Source organism: Phaethon lepturus, unplaced genomic scaffold (genome assembly GCF_000687285.1).
Source record: "Phaethon lepturus isolate BGI_N335 unplaced genomic scaffold, ASM68728v1 scaffold17194, whole genome shotgun sequence".
Taxonomy (NCBI): domain Eukaryota; kingdom Metazoa; phylum Chordata; class Aves; order Phaethontiformes; family Phaethontidae; genus Phaethon; species Phaethon lepturus.
Genome location: NW_010537218.1, coordinates 96,126 through 120,675, shown reverse-complemented (window position 1 = coordinate 120,675; position 24,550 = coordinate 96,126). Strand labels below are relative to the sequence as shown.

The 24,550-nt window shown below is 52.3% G+C and overlaps 1 protein-coding gene across 1 annotated transcript in view; it reads right to left on the bottom strand.

Moving 5' to 3' along the window:
* CTIF (CBP80/20-dependent translation initiation factor) overlaps positions 1–24,550 on the bottom strand; it is a 113,392-nt gene that overhangs the window by 4,065 nt on the left and 84,777 nt on the right. The window contains 1 exon segment of the mRNA XM_010286437.1: positions 12,862–13,017. Coding sequence (XP_010284739.1) covers positions 12,862–13,017 — 156 coding nt within the window.

The window sequence follows — 24,550 nt, the reverse complement described above, 5'->3', positions numbered from 1 at the left end:
AGTGGAGTTAGGATTGATTAGGAAGGACCTATGGTGGCCCAATTCCAGCCCTTCCTCTGCCGTGGTCTCCTTGATGATCCTGCTCTCTGCCAGGGATACGTGGTCAGGGAAAGGCTGTAACTTCACTTGGGCTTTCCTTGCCCCAGCTGCCCACCCACAGAGTTGGGACATGCTTGTGTCCCAACAGGTGGTTGTGAGGATGAAGATGTCACTGACAAGTGCTTGGATATTTGACTAATGAGGAATAGTCTTACCTACTTATGATAAAATAGAGACTACATCCTACCCCCAGACTTGGGCAGGCACCTTCTACCTCCACGCTGCCCTCCTGGACCTCATCTGAGGTGACTTGGCTGAACAAGGAGAATGCATGTGCTCCATCTTGTCCACTGAGGCTCCACTGCTCCATCAGGGCACCATGTGCTCCACCTCGTCCATCCAGGTACCATCTGCTCTACTGCTCCACTGAAGCACCAAGAGATACCAGTCCCATGGGCCGCAGTTCAACCTCTGCCTGTGATATGTGGGTTGGGGAGGCCCACAATCTGCTCACCAAACCCAGGCATGGCCCTGCGCAGCAGAGCATGGCCAAGCAGGCAGATCTGCTGGCTATCTGGGAACCAGAGTCCAAGTCCATGCCCGCAGATGGTTGTCAGCCACCTGCATCAGTGAAACAGTCCAAAGCCAGGAGGATCAGAAAGATGTCACCGTTCCTCTGCATGTTCCTGATCATACCTATGTTTCTAGCCTGCTGGAGCGGGGCTCTGGAGCTTCCCTGGGGTGTAGGCACCGGCTATCTGCTGCTGACCCCTGCGCGCTGGGACAGGAGGAGATCAAGGAGCCCGGTTTGCTCTCCCTAGCCTGGCATGGGCACTGAACTGCTGCTGAAGGCTGACAGCGAGGGTTGCACTGCAAGCACCGTGCTGCCTGGGGTCCCGCCATCGACGGCCTCACCCACCGGTGACATCTTCCATGTATTTCTCAAAGGGTGCTTCATCCCCACCCACAGCTGCCCCACGCGAGCACCAGGCACCCCAAAGCAGCAGAGTGGGTGCTTCAGCAAGAACACAGCGTTTCCCAAGGCTCTTTGACCCCCACGTCAGCCCTGATGGCACTGCAAGAAAAAATGGTGCAAAGACTTTGAGTGCTCCAGGGAAATCACAACCCCGAAGTACCGGCGCTTGCGTGACCATAAACCTGAACCCAACCAATCGCGTTCATTGTTTGCAATCTAATTCATATTTACTTAAAACATTTTAACCTAAATATGCTATACCCATTACATTAGCACTCCCACATTGGAATTATTATTTAGCTATCTATTTATAACCGCTCCTCCCTGCTGCATGTCTCTGCCCAAATGCCACCATGGGCACCATCCCATCCCTCTCCACCAGGTTCCCACACGGTTCAAACCGGCTGATGAACGTGGACGAGGGAGTTGAAAAAGGAGCGCGAGGCAGACAACAGGGCAGGTGAGCCGAGACTCACACGCTTCTCGGTTTAACCTGTAATCATCGCCCGGAGGCTGGGGCTGTCTGCGAGAAAAGCTTCCCTTTGCTCTCCAGCCGGTTTCCCCCGTATCGGGCAATGAAAGCAGCAGTTCCTGCTGGAAAGCAGACAAAGAGTCTGCTTGATTTCCTAAGAGAGGAGGCTGCATGCCAGAATCTGCCCGGCCAGTCATATAATACCCAACCTCGGTTGCGAAAGGCTTCTCACTTTTGTTTCTGGTGCTGGACTAGCAGCTTTGCAGACTGGTGGAAGGTATCGGGCTCCTCCTCTTCCAAATTTTTGTGTCCTGCTGAGAGATGGAGCACTGGGCAAGGTCCTCTGCGAGGTCAGCGTGCACGGGTGAGCTCCGGGTGCCAAACATTTTCATGAGCAACCCAAAATAAATTGTAGGGACTGCTCCTGGAAGTGCTGCATGTGCCGGAGGAGCTGCAGCGCCTCGCAGGGAGGCTCTTGAGTGCAACTGGTTTCCGTGGCAGGCTACTGGGACCAGTCTCCCCGGCCTCTGCGCCCTCCAAACCTGCTCTTTACATCTTTGCAGAGGTAAGCGTCATAAGCCCCATGGGGTGGGCATGTAACTGCAGGTGAAGGGGCAAAAAGCCCCAAAACTGCAGCTGTGCTTCATCACAGAGAGAGCCAGCTTGGTCCTCCCAAACAGCGATGGGTGCACATGACTGTGGTGCAGACCAGCAGGAGCAAACCAGAGAGCCAAGCTGAGGGGATTCACATACCTACGAATATTTGGGTTTATTATCTGCTTTCTGAGATCATGTGGCCTGCTGAGAAGCTAAAGTGCTTACTTGGTATTCTCAGGGGTGCCCACGCCACGAGCAGGACTGGAGAACCTGCCCCACCGCCCCTTATCACCAAACCGTGCAGGTTTAATTGTGTTCTTCAGCAATTCTCCCCAGGAGATGGAGTGGGAGCAGCCCAACGCATACATTACCGTTTCCAGCTGCAATGATATTTCTCCTGCAAGGCACAGTACTAATTATTGTGTATGATATCGCTTGCAAAATGACGTATAAGCAACGCTTGCCACAAACTACCTCTTAGCATGCAGTGTTTTCTGATGCTTTGGTGATGACTCCAGTGTGAAAGTGCAGAAAGCTTGAAAATACGGCTCTCCACCCAGAGCCATGGAGAGGTTGGGAAGTCTTTGAGACCAAGTGAAAGCTGGACTGACCACAGCCCATATGCCGCTTGCCCCGGCTCTCCAACGGGCATCTCAGGTTCACCCATCCAGATGGCAACACGCAAGGACATCTAGACAAGCCTCGGGCGTGAGGCTCCAGCCTCGCAACCGCTCTGCGGTCCCTGCCCACAGGTATGCTTTTCATCTAACGCGTAGGTCACGAGGAGGTGCCTGCCGGTATTCCCCCTGGGGAGCGTGGACCACGACCGCAGAAGAACCAACGTGTTGCAAATGCATCATCCAGGTGTAGCAGCCAGCACACTGGTGTAAAACGAGGCAATGGGTGAAAACAGAGACACGTTTCGATTAGGAAGAAGGAAAAAAACAGCTACTTGTGCCACTTGGAACTGAAGCAGAATGAACATACTGTACTTGAAAGGGTGCAGGAGAGATGGTGCTTCCCAGTCCTGTTTTTAACCAGAGGAGCCCTTGGGAAGGGCCGTGGTGGACTTTGTCCTCAACAAGATGGATCCGTTCCAGCTCTGTGGTCAGGATTGTCATGGACACCCCCTTACAAGGGGGCTTATAAGAAAGATGGGGACAGACTTTTTAGCAGGGCCTGTGGCAACAGGACAAGGGGTGACAGTTTTAAACTAAAAGAGGGCAGATTCAGACTAGATCTAAGGAAGAAATGTTTCACACTGAGGGTGGTGAACCCCTGGCCCAGGTCACCCCGAGAGGTGGTGGATGCCCCATCCCTGGGAACATCCCAGGTCAGGCTGGACGGGGCTCTGAGCACCCTGCTCTGGTTGCAGATGTCCCTGCTCACTGCAGGGGGGTTGGACTGGATGGCCTTGAAAGGTCCCTTCCAACCTGAACCATTCCGTGGTTTTATGATCATCCCCTACAAGCAGGAGCGCTGTTAAGGCGCAGGGTGTGCCGTCCTGCTGACACGGCTCTGCACGCACTCGTGGTAGCCTAATGGACCAGTCGGGGAACTCCTGCCCCCAAAACCTCCTGGAAACCCCATGGTCTGATAGATGGGTCCTCCCAGCAGCACAAGCTGGTTCTGCTGCGCTTCACAGGCTCTCCACAGAAAGACAGCAATAGCAATTTTCTGCTTTTCCAGCGGCCCTTTATCTGTCGCAAGTCTTTAAGGAAGATGCCAGAGATAAGATCCGTGGGACTGCTCGGCTGCTGTGCATGGGCAGAGTCACGCACTTCTCTGAGCTACAAGCAGTTGCTACAACTCCACTTTTCATACTGTCACAAGGCACGGGGTGGTGAAAACAGCCAAGACTGGGGAAAATACAAAGTACAAACGAGGGTGTGGGGGATGAGTAACTACAAAACACTCCACCAGCAAGGCCAGTTTCAGGATTCCTACAATCTGCTCCCATTAGAAGTATCAGCTCCTCGGCCCAGGGCATCAGAAGGTCAGCTGGGCTGGTTCTGCATCCACCAACAAGCTGTGCCAGTGCCACCCTCCCTAAAGGGGTACTGAGTCCCTCTCTGGGCATACCCTGGGAGCTAGGGAAGTCAGGTGAGACCTTTCTGAGAAGAAACAAGTGAGCACGTGGAAACAGAAGCCCCTTAGAAGTCCACAGGCATAAGTGGCATCTCCTCTGCTCACCTGTTTGGTGCTGAGGTTGCCCAAACACGAAGTTTTTGGAAAACCTTTCCTTTATGGAGCTGCCTGTGCCGAACTCTGCACGAGGCACAGGCTCTGCCATGCTCCAAAACATTATCTGTTGGGCTCCAAAAACCCAGCTGAGCTGGGAGAGGCAGGCTGTGTCACGCTGCACCCACTAACAACGGTGTTTCTCTCCGCACGGCCTTCTGCTCACGCCTCTCCGGGGATCTGGTGCAGTCTTCAAGCCCACTGAAGATGCACAAGGTGCCACCAGCCCAGGCATTTCATGGAGGGGTCCCTCTTCCCAGTTCCCTGACCCGGGTGGCCTGGTGTCAGCCCGGGTGAGAACATGCTGCCAGCAACTCACGCTGCTCCATCAGGAAGAGGCCACCAGCACGGGTCACGGCTGGTCCCACAGGCAGCTGCCCAGAGGAGGTGGCACGGGGGGAAGAAGCTCTGGGCTGGAGCTGTTCGCGCCGGCATGGCTGCGTTGAGAGCTGTGTCCATAGGAGGCACTTTCCAAAACGTATTTTGGACAACTTGAAGGAGTTTGTTTGGTGGCACCTACTCCTTTTACAGTGATGCTCTCAGCTGAGGAGGAGACTTCTGTTCTCCTATTACCCAACCAGGACTGCCGGGGAGGATGGTAAGACGAGATGATTAGTTTGTTTATTGCATTGAATAAACCAAAATGTTGGTTATCCTCCTTGTCAGGCTCCTGAGGAACTCAGAGATACTTAACAGCGAATTGAATTAAGGCCAGAGGAACAAAACCCTGTACCCAGTCGTGGGAAACTCCTCCTACTCCTTTCCACTGTAGACAAGGGAAACCATGAAACCTGACTCTCTCTCCCCAGATCTGGAACAGCAGAAGGGATTCCTGCGAAGATGGAAACCATTAAGAGGCAATTACTGGAGACAGTGATGAAGAAAATCTGGTCACTCATCGAGCCAGACACTGCAGTCCAACAGTAGCCTGGTGGTTACACATCCCCTGGCTGGAGGTGGACCTTCAGGACCTGAAGATGGGCAAGACAGACAGAGCCACCCAGTCTGCGCGCGCGGGGAGACCGAGCCACCCAGGCGGCCGGCTTCATCCTGCCCGGCTGACGACATAATAACCCTGGGAGAGGAGGATGTGATCTCATCCCAAGGGTCCCGAGGAAACACAAAACATGGAAAGAAACAGCGGCGAGACCATCGCGCTTGATTGCGACGGGCTCCACCCTGGCTCGCCGGACGCTCTGCGGAGGGAGAGAGCGCATGGCGGCAGACGCAAATAGTTGTGTTTACATCCCATTGAAAGGGTTTTTGGGAACTAACAATGCCTGGTACGAAGGGCGAAGGAGAGAAACAAAGCCACGCGAGGAGGAGGGACCATCCTGTGAGATGGTATCTAGCTTCATTTCTTTATCTGCCCTAATTGCTTCCTCTGCCTTCTTCCATGGGTCCCAGAGAAACAAGGGTGGCATTTCCCCTCCCCTATTTAAAATATGCCATTACGGTTTTAATGCTGGGACTAAACGAGTCCCGTAGCTTTCCAAGAATGTATATTCCTGCACATAAAATACTCAACAGAGTTAAGCTGGGCTCAAAAGCATCGCGCAGCCCTCCTCGTTTTGGTCTGTCCTCATTTACTCCCAAACAACACCCGGCCTCCTTCACCGTAACCCTGCCCTTTGACTGAAATGATGCTGATGAAAGGGAATTTTTTTTTTTGCCCATACAAGGTGCATTCACAGGAGGGTTTTTGCCAGCGCAGCTACAGCTTCTGCGTGCACGGGAGCTTCTTCCACAGCTATTTCTTTATTTAGTGCATGATGGCCGCGGAGGCACGGGGACATCCATCCCTGCCGGGAGCGTGCTCCCGCAGACAGACCTGCGCCCGTCCCTTTGCAGACCCCCGCTCCCACACGCTACCTCCTGCCACGGCTCTGAAGGTCCGCATCACCCCACGCAGCAGCGTACCCCGCTCGCTCCAAATCCCAGACTTTTCTCCCAGCTCTTCAGACCTCCTCTTCTGGATTCCCACGATACACCCCACTTGCTCGCTCTCCCCATTTCTCCTTCCTTCCCGTGTCCCTGACCCCCAGTCTCCTCTTTCTCTGGCATCCCTTCCCTCCCATGCCTGCATCCCTCATCCCTCCTCCATCCTCTACCCCTACAAACCACTTCCCAGTTTGTCCCAGTCCCGCCAGACTGGAGACCAAACGACTGATTTTTGCAGAACCAGATGGGGCGAACCAGAAGGGGACTTTTATGAGGAAATAAGTCCCCTTCTTCATAGAGGACTGACTGACTTCCTCCGGTCACATCTGGCCCCATGGAGTCACCTGGGTGGAAGGCTGGCGCGGGGTCAGGATCTGGCCCCCTTGGTGCCTTTGCGCATTCGATAGAGGAAAAATTCCGTCTCATTCTCTGACTAGGAGCATAATCTTAAAAATCCTAGCATCTCATTATGCTGTCAAAGACCCTTTTTTGACTCAAAAGGCTGATGCTTTTTAAAAAAGGAGAGTGATTAAAAAAAAACCCCAACAAAAAAGCCCCCCATGTTAAAAGATACAATTTTCTTTTCCAAACAGCACCACCCTCCCTGCTCATCTGACTGCAGCCGGGAAGGTTTTCCTCTCTCTTCCTCTGAAGGAGACAGTGAAAAGGCAGTGCCCTCTTGAAGTTCAGACGTTAATTACCGTGTTAGAATATTTTGCTAAATTACACAGCATGGCCCCAGGAGATAACAGGCACTAAGAGAAGGGAGGGGAGTGGATACCCGTCTACACGCTGCACCGCAGACTCAGACGTGGGGGAAAGGCAATTAGAAAGGGAGTATTTATCCTCCCTGCACCACCCCCCCGAGGCTTTCAGTTAGCAGCGTGTACCAAGGCAGGGAAGCGATGGGAGCGTGCCAGGATTTTAAACGATGCTGAAATGGGACTGTCTCTGCCAACCAGACTGGAGGTAGGAGACAGCTCCTGCAGAGGAGCAACTGTCCTGCCTGCTGCCAGCCGGCCGGGTCTGCTCCCCACGGCCTCTGTGGGGCTGATTCACCGCTCCTGGGCGCTGCCCTCAGGCTCCAGGGTTGGTAATAAGACCATAAAAGCATCTGTCTTGGGTCAGGTCAATGCCCACATCTCCCTTAAGGGTGGTGATGCTCAGGGTGATACCCCCAGAGTACCAACAATAACTCCCTCAAGCTGGAGGGACCTCTGTGAATCGGTCCTGCAGCCACCGCCTCCTGCACGAAGGAGTTCTGCGGTTTAATTAGTCTCTCTGTGACGAGCTGCTTCCCAGGGTTTACTCTGAACTTGCCCCAACAGACCCATCCGATGTACCCGTGGGTGCTGAGAGTGGGACGGTGCCGCAGCAAGGCTGCTCCCTGTCACTCCTGGAATCTGATACCCTTGTATCCGAGCTAGGACATCATGGGTGGACAACCAGAGGGGTAAAAAAGATTGGTTGGATGGCTGGGCTCACAGGGTTGTGGCTGTTGGGTTACAACCCAATTCTGCCTGGAGGCCAGTGATGAGGAGTACTGAGGGGTCTGTCCTGGGACTTGCCCTGTTTAGCACCCTTATCCATGACCTAGAGGAGGTGAGGAGCACACTCTTGTGAAGTTTGTAGATGACACCAAGTTGCGGGGACAACTCTATGTGCTCAAGGAGCTGCCATCCAGAGGCTGGAGGAAGGAGTCAAGAGGAACCTTAAACATTCAGTAAGAAACAAGCCCTGCACAGAAGATCTTGGGGACAAGGGTAAGGGGTGGGATATGGTTATTATGGGGGGGGGAGAGGGGGCAAAGCCCACCCATTGTTGCTAGCCCTTGTGGGACTCCAACCAGCAAGATGCCTTGAGGGGACCACAGTGACATCGCCACCTGGCATCTTCTCGAGCTTTAGGTCCCGCGAGCCAGTTTTTCCACCTCCTTGCTCTGCTGCCGTAGGCAACTGCTCAGGTTACCTGGCTGTAAAGCCACGTCTGACTGCTGAATGGCGTCATAAAAATAAACAAATGCATCCAAAGCAGCACTCGACACCAACCACCTTGGCTGGAAGCGGCTCCTCCTGGCAGAGGGTTGGCAGGAAGGTGGCAGCTCCCAGGCCCAGAGGCACCTCCTGGTTTGGCATCCCAACAACATCCGCTGAGGATGAGATCGAGACACAAGAGGAGCCAAACCTCGCAACACCACTCATCTGTCCTGCCTGCTGTAGAGCATGACCATGGCTCCAACGTGGCTATGTTCCTTCCTTCCCTGCAGACCTCAGGGTGATGGTCACCAAGAGCTGGGCCAGGTCCCTCAGGACCCAGTCCTAATGCTTCTCCTCCCCAGCAGCACCAGGCGATGAAGCAGGGAGGGCAGCAAGCTGGGTTGGTCCACATCAACCCCACTGACACACAAGCAGACATGGGCAGCACAGAGCTGGATGAAGAACAGCCAGCTCCAACCATGCTTAGGAAAGAGCTAGGAAAAGCAAAAGTGGTGATAATCAGTGAACAACAGATGGCAAATAATATGAGTTATTATCTCTACATCTTCAGTAGCCACAGGGCACTTGTTGCACCAGGCACCGGGCTCCTGAGTGTTCCTGCCCCACTGATGGCTCAGCTGACATTTGCTGGTCCCGGGTCTTAACCCATATTCTACATTTTGCTGACTCTGCCAAAGGCCATGGAAAAGAAGAAATATGGCCAGGCTACAAGAACCAAAGTCCCTTGGTTGTTGTCCTGGTTTTAGTTGGTTTGGGGGGATGTGCAACATGAAGTATTGTTGGAGTGGGGCTGAATGTGGTCCTTGGTGTTTGGGCTTGGGGCAGAGGCTTCAGGGCAGCACGGATGTCAGCATGTTCATTCCCCACCATCCTGGAGGGGCAGAAAGAGATGTACAGGGACAAATTTGGCATGGTTGTGAGAATTAAAATGAGGCCAGGGTTGAGAGCACATGGCTGTAGGGCTGGGAGAAGACAGTGGAACATCCCTCTTGCTTAGACCATCAAGTCTGGGAGCCAGGAAAATTTCCTAAAAATGCTAGAAGTGTTTTGACTGAGCTAGACAAAAGCCTAGGAGGATAATAGAGGAGGAACGTGGTCCTGGAAGATGCCACCACTGGTCTCATGTAAGGACAGCCAGGGCTGGAAGCAGGCAAGGGCCAAGCCCGCGGTGCCCCAGCTGCAGTGCAACCATCCCCAGGGAAAGCCCTTCCCTGGGAACAACGCCCTCGTCCAGCTCGCCCTCGATTCCCTGAAGCTCCGAGGGAAGAATAGGAGGAAAGCTCTTTCTTTCATTTCTATTTAACTTCTCTGCTTTGTTATTTTTTTCCCAAGCTCCCCAGATTTGACGGCTGCAATAGTCCTCTGCTTCTCATCTGCAAGGGGCTCTCCTCTGGTTGCCATAAAAATCCCTCCTTTCCCTCAGCCATCTGCAATGCCGATCTATGGGCTGGGCTTGGGTATCCCATTTCCCTTCTCCAACTTCAACTATGTCCAAGAAAAAAAAAGTGTTTTAATCCAAAGCACCACCCAAACTCACTGTCCTCCATCAAACCAATTTTAATGAGAGCTGGACCCACCTTTTAGTTCTCTTGGCAAACCATCTCTTTGCCTAAAATCCCAACGCTGACCTAGACCAACCTTGTTGTGAAGACACCCTCCGCCTGCACAAATCTCAGCCCAAACCCTCAGAATGGTTCTGGAAATTAAACTTTTTGATTCTTTGGCGATCCAGCTTCTGGAAGATGCAGTCACCATGTTGGACGTGGTGGTAGACCCTTCCTTCTCCCCCTGCCCCAAACAGGGTGCTCAGGCGATGGGCACAGAGGAGGATGCAGCAGAGCCCTGAGACAGGAGCTCGGTGTCCACGTTTGTGCCAAGGGCAGGGGCCCCAGCCACTCCCTTGGCTCCCGAAACACTGCCCGGGTGAGGCGGCAGCTCTGACCCAAATTTCCTTTGCCATGATTAAACACCGGTTCCCATGGCTGACATCAAACACAGCCTGTGTCCCCGAGGACGGTGATGAACACTTGTTCGATTAACCAGCAAACCCCAGCATTTATCACTCCAGCCTCGCCTGAAATGAACTTCTCTTTCAATTTTTTTTTTTTCCAGCCCACAAAACCAACACATCCACACCGCTCAATAAATAACACTGGCGTTGCCACCCTATGTCCCAGCCACGTCCCCAGATTCTCCTCACTGGACTCCCCAGCACTGATGTCCTCGCTGCCATCCTTGCTTCCTCCCACCCAGCCCAGCTCCACAATTAATGGTGGCATTTAATAAGCTTTTACTGGGGGGGGAAGGAAAGGAGCTGGAGAGAGGAAGCTTTACAGGGGGAAGGGAAGAGACGTTCCTGCCTCAGTCATCAGGCAACTTTCCCCTTCCTCTTGCTCACTCCCTCGCTGACCTTTGGCTGAGTCTGCCAAACCTATAAAGGAAAAGGGAAAAAGGAAAAAAAAAAAAAAAGACAGAGAAACTAAAAAGCAAGAGGAGCTGAAAGGACAGGCAGAGGGAGAGATGTTATCTCGCCTCTGGAAATGATTTATCCATCAAAGGATGGGTGGATGGAGGCAGAGGGAGCACGGAAGGGCTCTGCTGGGGGATGCCCAAGGAGGAAGGAGTTATGGGCGAGGGGCTGAGACTGCACATGGGGACGTATGTGCTGTTTTTAGCAGGAAGGGAAAAAAACCATGATGAGCTCTACTACACCTTGTGAACCTGCCCCAAGGCAAGTGGAGGTCCCAAACCAGCTGGGCCATGGTGACATCCCCTCCTGCCCTGGGACACCAACCCACTGCACATGCTTCATGAAGCTCACCAAGGGATGAGCACCCTGTACTACTCTCAAGTTCCCACCATCTCGTGGAGCACCCGGCAGGGCCAGCCTGCACAAATGTCCCTGTCCTCTCCTGGGTGCAGCTGGAAGAGCTCACTACCACCTCCTCGGCTGTGTCTACAGTCTGGCTTTTGTTCTGGCAACCACCTCAGAGCCTGGCACCTATCACTGCTGACAAAGAGATGGTCCTGTTCTCCTGGGTTTGTCCCATGCGACAGGAGTAGCTGACAGTGGCAAGAAACAACAGCAAGACAAAAACCCAGCCCAGAGCCATCGAAGAGCAACGGCGTGAATCAAGCTCACAACCCTGCAGAGCGATCAGTCACAGACCACTCATTTTGGGGCAGGAGAGCTGGAAGACTCAGGCTCACCCATGTCAGCTAAGCTAAGAGTCGCCTTCTCTGACAAACCCCACCATGGGGACAGAGCCGTCCTGCTAAGGAACAGAGAGATGTATTTTTAAGAAGCAAATTTCTGCATGACGTCTCGATGTAATTAGTAAAGGCTTTTTATGGAGTTGCCCTGTAGCAAAAAATATCGCTGACATGTGAAATTCATGTCCTTCCGTGCACCTCTAGATCGCCACCCTGTCCCCACGTACCAGCAAGGTGACAAGAGGGACTGTGACGGCACAGCAAGGGCAGACAGGAGTGGGCAGGGAAAAATCCTGGCAGAATCAGGGCTGGGTTGTGTCACAACTGTGATGGGAAGCTGAGGGGAACGGGGACTTTGCTAGACACCAAGATCTTCCCCATAAGGTGACACATACCACTGTGGGCAGACATTTGGGGGAAGTTAGGCTATTCTTAGCATCTCTCTCCCACCTCCTCCTCTGGATGTGTGTGCCTCGTCATGATGCCCGGACTCTTTCTCACCGCTACAGTCACCGTCTGTGAACTCTACCCACAATATTACTGCAAAGACAAAATCTTTATGATGTGTTTGCATTCAGGGAAAACTTCCCATGCGTGTAAAAAAGTCATCACTGGCAGTTTCCTTGCCCAAGGTCTAGCAGAGAACTTATTTTGCAGCAAGTTATTTACGGCCCGACAAGAAGCACTAGTGACAATTTGAGATTCACAGCTCTAACCCTGGGCGACGAGGCAGGTTTTTCTGAGAAAGCCTTCTACAGACAGCAGCAGGAGACAAAACCATCTTTAAAACAGGATGGGGGAAAGCCCTCTCCCGCTCTGTTGAACATTAACACTTGAGTTGCCTTTTCTGTTTGTCCTCACCCAGATTTATGCCACCACCCTGAACCATGGGCAGCTCAGGAGCTCAGGTTCTGAAATGTCCCCAATCCTGGTGGCAGGGCTGGGTTTCTGCTGCACTAGGTGGGAAGTAAGGACGTATGGGACCTCACCTCTCTCCCTCTTTCCTCCCCTCAGTCCACCTCACCTATTCAGGTGGCTTCACCTGCTTTTAAGAAGCTTTCCAAGCCCCTTCGGTGGGGACTTTTGCAACGTTGGGATTTGCAAACTCAAATGTTGGGTTTGAAATCCCAACTGTTGGGCTTTGCAAACCCTTGGACAAAGGTGTCTTGCTTGGAGCACGTGCTTTTAATTAGCAGAAACACAACATGCAGGAAAATCCAAGCATCCCTGCAGATGTAGGTGCGTTTGGGGTGAGAAGTATAGATGCTGGCAAAGCAAACCTCTAGGCATCATCAAGCAAATACCTACGAAACGTGGGCACCTCAGCACTGCAACGCAACGGCTCGGCCCGCAGACAGAGAAGGACAAACTCTGAAGGCATTTACCTCCCTGAGGCAGGTATAAATGGGGCAGACAAGGACTCGAAAGGGCTCTCCGGTGCTGCTCCTCATGGTGCCGAAGACTTCGCAGAGAAAGGTGATGAACCCCAGCCAACGCTCCACGTCCCGCTGCTGCAACTCCTCCCGCATGGTGAAATCCTTCTGCAAGAGGGACAGAGACAACAGGCTGCATCAGCAAAACCGCATCGCCATGGGAGAGGCAACGGCTGTCTAGAGAGAGAATTAGGAGGAAATTGAAACTCAGGGTGGGGGGAGGAAGACAGACAGACTGACTCTTTAGTAACAGCAGGGAGATTACTCAACGCACGCGGAGTGGCTGGAATTTCAACACAGCAAAGCCACCAGAAAGCAGGTACTGTAGAAATATCACCAACCCCTGCAATAACTGTCATGGCTTGCGCTAGAGATGGCGTCCCCCGTGCCCTGCCCTCCCCCTCGGACAGACACAGGGACTTTTTTCCACATACACAACCAAGATCGAATAAAAGCCGCAACAAAGAGGTTAAATGAAATGCAGGGGAAACACAATGAATGCTGGTGGCCGTTCTGGGCTTGGTGGTCCAGGTGGACCTGCTCAGCCCGTTCATTCCAGTATCTTCAGCAGACCCAGCGTCTGGCCAGGGGCATCCTAATGGCCTGTCTGCTCCCTGAGGTCTCACAAAATTACAGCAGAGACTGGCTCCCTGCCCGCCCAGAAGAAGATCAGGGCAGCCTGGGCTTGGCATTAAAAGGTCACCCTGCTCCTGAGCTGATGGTTGCCATGACCAAGGATTATCCGAATGACGTGATTTACGGAGCAACATCAGGAGGAAGCGTGCAGGGAGATAGCTGCGTCCCCATCAGTCCTCCAGCTGGGGAGAAAAAAAGGGGTTTGCCCAAAGGCAGGATATGAAAAGGGATGTGTGTGTTGGGAGCGTGTGGCAAAGAGCAAGGGACAACATAGAAAAGCAAATAAAAACCTTTCTAGAGGACGGCACAAGAGAGTGCATCGCACTCAGAGCCAAGAGGGTTTCCCCGGGCTCTCAGCGATGCTGCAGAGCTTCTCGCAAGATGTCCCATGCGACTTTGCTTGTCTGTCTCCATAGTGACCTTTCCTCGTTATTAAAAATTAGTAGACAGTAAGTAGGGGAAAATTAAAGAACAGGACAAGTTCATTCTCAACACCATGTATTCCCAGTGTGGGTTGCACAACATTTGAAACCCAGCAACTAAATAAATTATGTTATATCTTTTACATCTCAGTTTATCCCTGCTGCCTGAGACAAAGGGCTTTGCTGCTGCGAATGCTCCGAGCGGCAGCTGCACTCTGCAAAACCAGGGAGCTGTAAAAGCCACCACACCAAAGTTTGCTCTCATGCCCTGGACAACACACGGGAGATGTTTCTTTTGAAACAAAGGTAAGTAAAGCAGTCGCTAAAGAAAGCCAGGCAAAAGCACGATGATTATTTTCATGACACAACCGTATGCACAGAAGATCCAAGACGGGAGCTATTTATATGTTTCATTACAAAAGGAAAAAAAAATAATATATTTGCATATGCAGGAAAAAGACTTGTAAAATAACTGAGGCACGTATTAACCTAACAGTGATGACTAATTCCTCTCTACACCCATTTCTATAAGGCAATTGCCCAACTGTGTCTGCGACTCCGAAGTCAACCTGCAGCCAAATCCTGTTGGGTCCTTTCAGACTCTCTGGGGGAGTTTGTAGAGTTCGTCCTTTCATTATCCAGCCAGTCCCAGGGCGGTGATGGAGGAGAGAGTTATTTGCCAGCTCAGGTTATCACCCCAGGGTTACCAAATTACTCGTTCTGGAGTTTTCACTTGAATTTTAATTAAAAAAAAGTCAAAGAGAAATGACATCCTGACTACTGAGGAATTAAAAAAAGCACGGAAGAGCATCCCGTGCCTCTCATCTGCAGCGACAGGGACTTCCAGCCTCGTCCACCCACCAGCCACCTCTGCCCTGGGACAAAAAGCACCCTTTGAACCCTGGAGCTCTTCCTTGATGCCCCAAGACCTCTCCATCCCTCCTGCATCTCATGCAGCATCCCCTTGGCTCTAGCCCCCGAGCCAACCGGCCCATCGCAGGCTGGATGCCCCCCAGCAGCCCCCTTGTCCTGCCCGGGAAGGTCCACACTGACGCACCTGGGGAGCCCGGCCGTATTTTGGGATCCCTGGGGCATGCTGGGAAATTCCTAGCAGCTCAGGATAACCACATGGGCTCTGCGGTCCCAGATTACTGGGAAAGAATGAAAACCACCGCAGGAAACTCTCTTCCTTCCCATTCCCACCTCAAACACATCGCCCTGCTCCGCAGCCTTGCAAGGGAGAAAACTGACTCTTCAACGTTTTCTCTTTAAAAAAAAATATTTTCTGTAAAAAAAGCCCATCAAACCAACCAACCAACCAAAACGTTTCCATAAAACAACCACCAAACCAAACTCATCAGGCCTGGGACAGGAGCTGGGCAGGAAGGGATGCCACCAGCCAGCACCCTCTTTTTTCATCCTATGGCACCTGGGGGGTGATGCCACCCAGCAGAGACATCAATGAACACTCTGCCCCCAACTTTACAGCTGAAGAAAACCCTTGCAAAAGAAAAGGGACTGGGGTCTTCTCCCAACCCCCCCAAATCACAAAAAAACTTGTGCAGGCTTTGATGGACCCCCATGAAGAACGAGAGCAGGGGATGGAAAGTGGGATGGATGCAAAAGTCACCGTGAACATTTTCACCCAGAAGGTGATACCGCAGCGGGAGTAACTCTGCTCCATTGAGCCGAATTTCACAAAAGGAAATTGTTTGCGTGCACTCGGCAAAAGCTGGGGGGATACCGATACCTTTGACGAAGTAGGAAAAGCATCTTGCCAGAGGTAGGAATTACGTTTTTGGGGCCATGCCTGCCTACAGGCAAGAGTTGGGCTTGCCAGGAGCTGAACCTCCATGGTAGACAGACTTTCAGTGCCAGGGCTTTCCCGAAGCATCCTGAGATACCCATCTGCTTTGGCCCCGCAGTGCGATGCTACGCCAGTGTCATGGCATACACGAGGAAGTTGGCTCAGGGAGCTTTGTCCCTAAATTTGGCCTTCAGACAGCAGGTTTGACCAGCACCATGGCATGCACAGATGGGCAAGCTGCCCATGCAGAGGTGTCCCACTTCCCTTGCGGTGTCCATGTTTGAGGAGACCACTGCTGTCATGTAGGTAATTTGATCAACGGAGTTAAGGGTGCGATTCACCTGGTTGCACATTGCCCATGCTTCCAGCAGGACCCGTGACCCATCACACCTGGCATGGAGAATCTGGAGAGCAACTCAATCGCTTCTCCAAAGGGTGAGCAACCAAAACGGATGAGCCAGACTAACAGCGTGGGAGAGGTGAAGAGCTGGCCGGCAGCGAAGAACGGCTCAGCAGAGAACAAAACCCACGTCCCACGTGCCCGGGGCACATCCGATGGAGCTGTGCCCTGACCCGCAGACCTCCACACCACCGATGAGAAGCCTTGAGGAGGCTGAGGAGTGCTGAAACTGGCCGGCCGGGTCACTGCCCTGCCCAATGAACTTTATTTGCTCTGGAAATGCCTCACGGAGTTATATAAAAATAACCTGTGGATTGGCTTGCCCCATGCTTAGGTGGTGATGTCAGGGCAGCAAGCAAATTATCTTTCATCAGTTTGGCTGTATTTTTAAACACAAATTGTATTACTAATTTGGGGTGCCCTTGCCTGTAGATAATCCGGGTGCATTTACTGGATGACCTTCCTTCAGTGCCTATAGTTTAAAATAAAATGTATTTATACCAGGTAGCAGGGTTGACCTCCCTTCTCTGCCTGGTTTGGGAGAAGAGTTCATTGGGAAACCATGTGGCAAGTGGGGGGATGCCAAGAGGACCTCTAAAGAAATTTCATACAAGATAAGCTTGAGGCATAATCCTGAAGGCTAAGCACGTTCATCACACTCATCACACATGGTGAGGCTCAGTAAGTCCGGGGTGGCCCGTGTTCACACATGACAGAGATGGGCCACGGCTCAGCCCACCCTCTGACATGCCCTGTTGGGGATGAACTGAAGTTTGGCTGAAGCTCCTGCCAGCAATGGAAATAGAAAATGCCTTTATCCTGGGGCTCTCCACTCTCGCACCCAAGTGAAAGCCCACTCCTCACCTCAGTGTAGATGCAGCTCATGCAGTGCTATCCTTTCTTGGCCCAGACATGAGACCTTTCCAAGACCAGGACCAAGCCAGAAGAGCCAAGAGGATTGGCCACTCCATGGATGAGAAAGAAAATCCATCCTCTGCCATTTTTGGTGGGCAGCAGACTCAAGCGGGATGAGAAGCAGCATTTTGCCATCGGATCTAAGCCTTCGCTCCAGCCCAGACAGCTGCAGCTGAAAACTCATCCCTTGGGAGTTCATCACACTTTTTTAAAGACGAGTCCCAAATAACTTTTCCCCAGATCCAGGCCCACCAACTCACGGCTGACTCCGTCAGCAGCAAGTTAGAGGGCAAAAGTTTAGCGTGGAATAAAAATGAGGGTTAATTTAAGCATTGCCACCTTCTGATGGAAAAAAAAAAAAAAAAAAAGACACATTTGGGCTTGTTGCTCTGTAAACACAGGGCTCTTCCTCTGTCAGCTCTGCTGTTTACTTGGTCATTGTCAAGGAGGCAGGAAATACTGAGTCAGAAATACTGTGCAAAAAGAAATATATAACGCTTAGATATCAGTGTTAGGCACTATATAAAAAGCTGAGAGAGGCCGTGCTAAATACTTGATCTTACTGGCAATGTGCTACAAAAGGCTGGAGCCTTAAATGGCTCTTTGGAAAGGGCCTGAGACAAACAAAATGGGTTGGAGGAGGGAGCTGGCGGGTAAAGTCTGGGACAGCATCTGTCCCTTGTAGTTCTCCTGGAGGAGCACACCCTCTGCTTGCTCCCTCCTCAAACCCTCCTAGAAAGGGCTCCAATAAATGACATTTTGCACACTTAACACTGCTGCATTATTCCCTGTTTATAATTCAAATAATAATTGTATTTAGGTCCTGGCTTGGAGGAGGCTCTGGAATGTAGCTTTGCTTTCTGGGGAGTAAAACCCGGTGAGATGAGTAGTTTATAGCATCGGTGTTCAGAAGAAGCTCTGGAGGTGCTGGAGAAACCTGTGACAGCACCAGGGACCGATCGAACACGTCCATCCATGGATGCTCGGGGTCTCACTGAGTGCCTCTGAAGTACAGCAACCACCCACAGCTTCATCAGGAACATCTCCCTCCACATGGACACCACTACACAAGCTCCTCTGCTGCATTAAACCACCGGAGATGGGCTCTGCTCTTCCTCCAACCACCCGCAGCAACTCTCCTGGCCTCTCTGCCTGCACTCCGCTGACACTCCGAGGACTGAGCCATACTGAGATCCCGTCACACCATCCCTGCCCGTGCTACTGCCAGCACAGGTCAATAAGACAAACCAGAGTAAGACAACAATAGAAAACCTGCTTTGAGCCAAGAGCTTCCATACAGGACTGGGAAACGGCAGCACAAGAGACTAAGATTTATTTCCAGTCCTGTGTGGGCTCCCACCACCTCTGTACCCTCATTTCCCAGTTGGCAACCGGGAACGATTTACTCATCTTCCTCTGCAAAGTGCTTTGGGGCGTGTGACTGAGACATGCAAATCACAGCAATTATTATTACTCCAACAAAGGAGCTATTGACATTTAAAGCAGATAAAGCTTTTAAATTATGGATGACACCCTGTGCCCAGCCTTGCAAAGGTCCCGGCTTCACCCAGCCATGAGGCATTTCACTCCCACAGACTTCCATCACGCCATTTCCTCCAAGCTGGGTCTGCACCAGATGAACGTGCACCGGCTTTTTCTCGGGGTGTTTTGGACGCTTTGGGAAGAGCAGTAAATCCCACCGGTGGCCTTCAGCATGGACCTGGTTTCATGATAATCACAGCTCTGTGAAAGTTTCTAATCACAGAGGTCTCGAAAATGCATCGCATGGTGAAGGTCCAGGTTACCAGGGCTGTGACCGCCACCCCGAGGGCACCTACCACCCATCAGCCAACCACCAGATGATACATAACTTGCATTAAATGTCACTGACCAATTCTACAAGAACAACTCACCAAAGATCCTGCAGCCATCAGATGGACACAAATAGTGCTTATTCCTCTCAAACATATTTGGGCAGGAAGGGGAAAGTAAGGTCAGAAAACTCCTGTTTTTTCTAAAGGAGATGCTAAGCAAACTCCCAGGATTAGGAACATCCACGAATTTTAAACTCCTCAGGTTTGGGTAACCTAGGCAGCTGATAACCAGAGCCAACCGGAGCTGTGGGTACTTCCCATGCCTCCAAACACCCCGAGGTGACCAAGTGGGTGGTCACTTGAACCTCCTGCCCCCTGGTCTCACCACGACCTCTCTGTCTGGCTCCAAATCTGGGATCAAAACAATTACCCACCCGCTGTGGGCGTCTCATGGCTTGAGCCAGCGATGCCTCTGAGGCCCTCAGGGGCTGCAGAGATGCAAGCGGTTAATTATTGATTTAGTTGAGATTTAAAGCACCCAGGTGGGTGTTGATGGATGGATAATGTCCATGATGATGGATGTGCAAACAGAAAAGCACTGCTGTTAACCTAGCAGTTGCTAGAGATCTTGGAGCACTGTCTCAGCGGAAGCTCTGAGATGACCAGGAGAGGGAAGTAGCATGGTCTGCACACCACAAACACCAAACACCATGGTGTAAAAATCTTTAATGACCCTCTGAATGCAGAGAAAGCAGAGTGAGGAGAAGAGGGAGGGAGCCCCAAGGAAATCCCCTGGTTTCCTAGTATGTCCTCCTTTTCTCTCGTGGAGGGGAAAACATCAAAATTGATATGTGGCCACCTCCTGGGAAGTCACCGTGTCCCACAGGGCAGCAGAGCTTACCGCTGCATTGCAGCAAATCTCATTTCTGCCAGAACACGTTCGCATCTCCACTGAGTTACCAAGGCTTATACCATGTTACCGCAGGACTATTTCTCCAAATGATTTTCAAGTGGGATAATGGACAGAGCAGAAACACTCTGGAAAAGAGAGTGGGATGCCCTGGGAGCTCCGGTGGCTTCACGAGAGGATGTTTGCCAGCACCTCCTCCAGCGGCACCCAGGTGACAGAGCCACCTTCCTCGTTAACTTTTATTGCCGCCCTTCCTATCTAGCACCTTTCTGGATCCCCAAGCCCATGCCAGGATGCCAGCTCAGCTGGGTAACAGCAGTTTATCGCCACTTTAAAGCCCTGTTATCCCATGAACCCAGATACAACCGCTCAAAAAAACGTCACGGCCTGCGCCAGCCGGACCTTACAGCGAGCAGAGGAACACGGACGGACAGCAGGACACACGGAACGAATGATACCTTTGAGAGCCAGAAGCCAACCTCTCAGTCCCATGGAGAGGGACTGGTGGGATACAAGGGACCACGAAGAAGTACAAATGAATTTCCTTGCTCGGTTGTTGGCCTGGCAGATGCCCCGTGGATGCAATGCCCAGAGGAAGCAGCTCCCGCTTGGCAGTCTTGCTCCTCTGGAGTGTTGCAGAAGATCCTCGTTACATTCATTTAAGTCCCGGTGCTGCGGGAACCCTGAGGCAGCGACGTGCCCTTTGCCTTTGCGAGTGTGTGTGGGAAAAACCTCGGGTCACTTTTGGATACTGGGAGACACTGTGCATCCTCTCCCAGGCAGCCGTTCCCTGAGACGGGGCAAAGCATCCATGTCCCCAAGAGCATCCCCTCCCTGCTACACGGGGGTGGCAGGAAGAGAGGGGATCAAGCACAGCACATTCCTGCCCATCCCAGAATCCACAGCAGTGCTAGCACCCCCGCTGCACGGAAAAATAGATTAGTATAAATCTCCCAGCCCACGGGCCGCGTTCCCCAAAGCACAAGCTCAGTGTAAGACCATGCCAGTTTGAAGAACACCTCAAGCAAGTGTTTGGGGCTGTTTTATATGGGTGGGGATGGCTTGATGGGCGGCTTTCAAGCCCTTCCCCACCTTGGGACAAAGTCTGATCCCCAAAACCATCCCCAGCTTCTGCTCAGAGGCCACTTCTGTGCCTGAAAAAATGCCCATCCCACACCCAATGCCAATTAGAGCGATGATTGGGACCCTAACGGAGGCTGATGGATGGGTCCTGCTTGCAAATGCCGCAGGGACCAGCTGGATTTTGCCAGCAGGCTGCATTCTTATTTTAAGCTCTGTGCATGCAGCAAGTCCTCTTTCTAAGGCAGAGGTGCTGAGGGGTGTATGGGGATGGGCCAAGCTTGCAAAAAGGGGTCTAAGAGGAGGAAAAGTGGCCGTGGAGGCAGGCAGTGCTTCGTCCAGGCAGCGTGGCTGGAGAAATTCCACTCGCACTCGAAATGAAGCTGCGCCCATCGAAAGCCAGCCTGCCCGCAGATGAACGAAACCAGGCAGGGAGAAAAAGCAGGCAGCTAATCCCGGTTGCCATCGGGAGCTTTTCTGCACAGGCACTCCCGGTTTACATGGGCTCAGTCCTAGGAGGGGTTTTCCTAGGTGCCTGGGAGCTGGCAGTAGGATGCTTTCCCTGTGGGATGCTAAGACCTTTCTAGAGAGTATGAGGTTGGTGGTGCTTCACCATGGGGTGGGACCATCAGTCTGCTGAGCTGGCTGTGGAGTACAAGACAATGAGCCTTGACCTCTGCTTCTCTGCAAGCCAGGAACATTGGATGAATGAAGCCCCAGTGGCTTCTCCCATCCCCAAAACCTGTCCCTGAAGTGGAAGCCCCTGAGCTGGGTGGTACAGGAAAGTGGACAACCTTCAGATGGACCTCAGCACACACAGATGGCTATGAACAGGTCCAGGAAGCATGGGGCATTACACAGTCAAAGAATCACAGGATGGTTTGGGTGGGAAGGGACCTTTCCAGGCCATCCAGTCCAACCCCCTGCAGTGAGCAGGGACATCCCCAACCAGAGCAGGGTGCTCAGAGCCCCGTCCAGCCTGACCTGGGATGTTTCCAGGGATGGGGCATCCACCACCTCTCTGGGCAACCTGGGCCAGGGGTTCACCACCCTCACTGTGAAACATTTCCTCCTTAAATCTAGTCTAAATCTGCCCTCTTTTAGTTTAAAACTGTTTCTCATTGTCCTGTCGCAACAGGCCCTGCTAAAAAGCCTGTCCCCATCTTTCTCCTCAGCCCCTCTCAGCCCTGGCAGCTGCAGGAAGGTCTCCCCGGAGCCTTCTCTCCTCCAGGCTGACCCCCCCCAGCTCCCCCAGCCTGTCCTCCCCGCAGAGGGGTTCCAGCCCTCGGAGCGTTGCTGGGGCCTCCTCTGGCCCCGCTCCAGCAGGTCCATGTCTCTCCTGTGCCGAGGGCTCCAGAGCTCCATTATGGCCAGAGATATTGGCTTTCTCCTTTAAAAGAAAGTAAAAAAAGGAAAGATGGATGCGTGAAAACACGGCGGGTGGGAGAGCACCGCAGGGGTCCTGCAGGCAGCTGGCCAGACTCATCGTGGGATGGGTTTTTCCCTTCATCTGCCCAGAGACTGAACTGCACGGGCGAGGGGGGAACTGGAGGAGTTAACAGACTCCCAGCCAGAGATATTCATGGCACCCAGAGTTCGTGTAAAGTTTCATACCGGGACCCTTTTCTAAATTCTTTCGGTCATGGGAGAAAACATTGCAACTGTTTAGTCTGCAGGGAGGTGGTGGCTCTGGCCCAGCACTCAACGTCGCTGAGCAAACATGCTGGAAAGCAAAGGGCCTGACAACTCTCTTATCTCCTCCGTCTGCTTTTCACCCCGTCTCTCCTGCTGCCGTGGCCAAGCATCCGATGGGCATCGGGTAGCGGAGCTCCCTGCTGGAAACACAGCTCTGGGCTCCCTGGAATGGGGACAAGCGATCACTGAAAGCCAGGACCTGGGGGTGAAGTACCAGTCTGCTAAAAAATGTTATTTACACAAAAGAGCTCAGAAAAATCTTTCTCAGGGGCTAATATTTACAAATCCTACAAAGCCACGGAGCTTCTGCTATAGCAAATGTTGTATTTTGCCTTTTTTTTTTTTTTTAAAGGGATGTAAGAGATGCACTAATCTTTTCTGCTCACCCTCTTAAGCACGCAGGTACAGAGCACCCTACAAAGCCTCCGAAGCTGCCCATCCTTGCCAGAAAAGCAGAGATTACAGAAAAGAGCTGCAGAAAACAACATTAACCTGCAAAATCCCTCAATCCCTCCAAACCTTCCATCTCTAAAGGGATGCTCATGATTACCACAGCATATTTTACAGCATATTGGCAGAGTGGCTGACTGTGAGCATCAGTGTGCAAGACTACCGGATGGCATGGGCTGGAATATTAAAGAGATGCAAGGGAACACACCTTACCCTTGTTAACGAAGCAGAAACGGAAAGGTTTTGTTTTTCCAGCCTGACACTATTTCCTTAGCCACCCCACACTTTGCTCTCGCTGCTTTCAGTTCCCGCTGCTCCTGGACTGGAGGTGGTATCAGTGGGTTTGGGTTTTCAGCACTGCCAGAGATGCTCCTCCTAACCCCTCTTCATTAAAAAAAAATAGTATGTAGAGCAATAGTAATTAAAAAAAAAAAGAAAGAAAAGTGGAGGAATTTATCACTGGGAGGTGAAAAGGAAGCATTGGTTTTGGATGCTTGGCCAGGGGTTGAGAGCATGGCGGGGACCCCATGGGTAGCAGCACTGCTGATGACACCAGAGGACATGTCATGATGGGGTGGCATCATCCAGCCACGCATCATTTGCTCCTGCCCTCAAGACCCTGATGCTGCGTTTTGCACCGGTATCAGCCCTGGCCAGGCATGGGACTGGGACCTGAAACAGTTTTCATGCGTCTCATTCCTCACCCTCTGCGTATCCTCTGGCTCCTCCGCTCCCGGGACTTGTCCCACCAAAGCCACTTCACACCATCATTTTGCATTTGCATGTTTAGATGTCAGCAGCAGGATAAGATGAGGCTGTGCAAAATGATACCCATGGGGGAGATAAAGGGAATGTGGACTCCACACTCTACAGATTTTGACAGGTAGGTACACACAAAAACACCCAGCAGTGGAAAAAGTGAGCCTAAGCCTGGCTGGAGGATGCTGAGGGTTCCCGCGCTGTGACACCCAAACTGCAGGTCCCACAGGACCGTCTCTCAGGTGACCGGGGTGCCACCACAGCAGGCCAGCTGTAAAGACCAGCCAAAATCCGCTCAGGGCAGCCTGTGCATGAGCACGTCAATCAAACCTATGCAGTTGGAGACAGAATTTGCTACAAGTTCTTGCAGCTCAGCTAGAAATCCTTTAAAAAAAAAAAAAAAGAGATTTCTTGCTGTTGAGCACAAGAGCATCCCCTGTACCCTGTGTGCCTGCGGCTGAGCGATGCCAGGGATGGGCAAAGCACAGGCTATGCCATCTTCCCCCTTCCCAGGAAAGAAAGAGAGGTGCTGCCCTCTCCAATGTCCTTCTACACAAACCCCAGCTCTGGGGTGACACCGGCACCTGCGTCTGCTCTGGCCTTGGCTCAGGAGGTGACGTCCCCAGCACCTGCTTCCAGAGCGCGCTCCTCTGCCAGAAGGATGCTTCATCCCCTCGCAAAGCGACCGGGGGCGGGGGGCTCGCAGGATGGTCGCAGGCAGCGCGCCGCATCGCAGCGTCCCAGTCAGCCTCC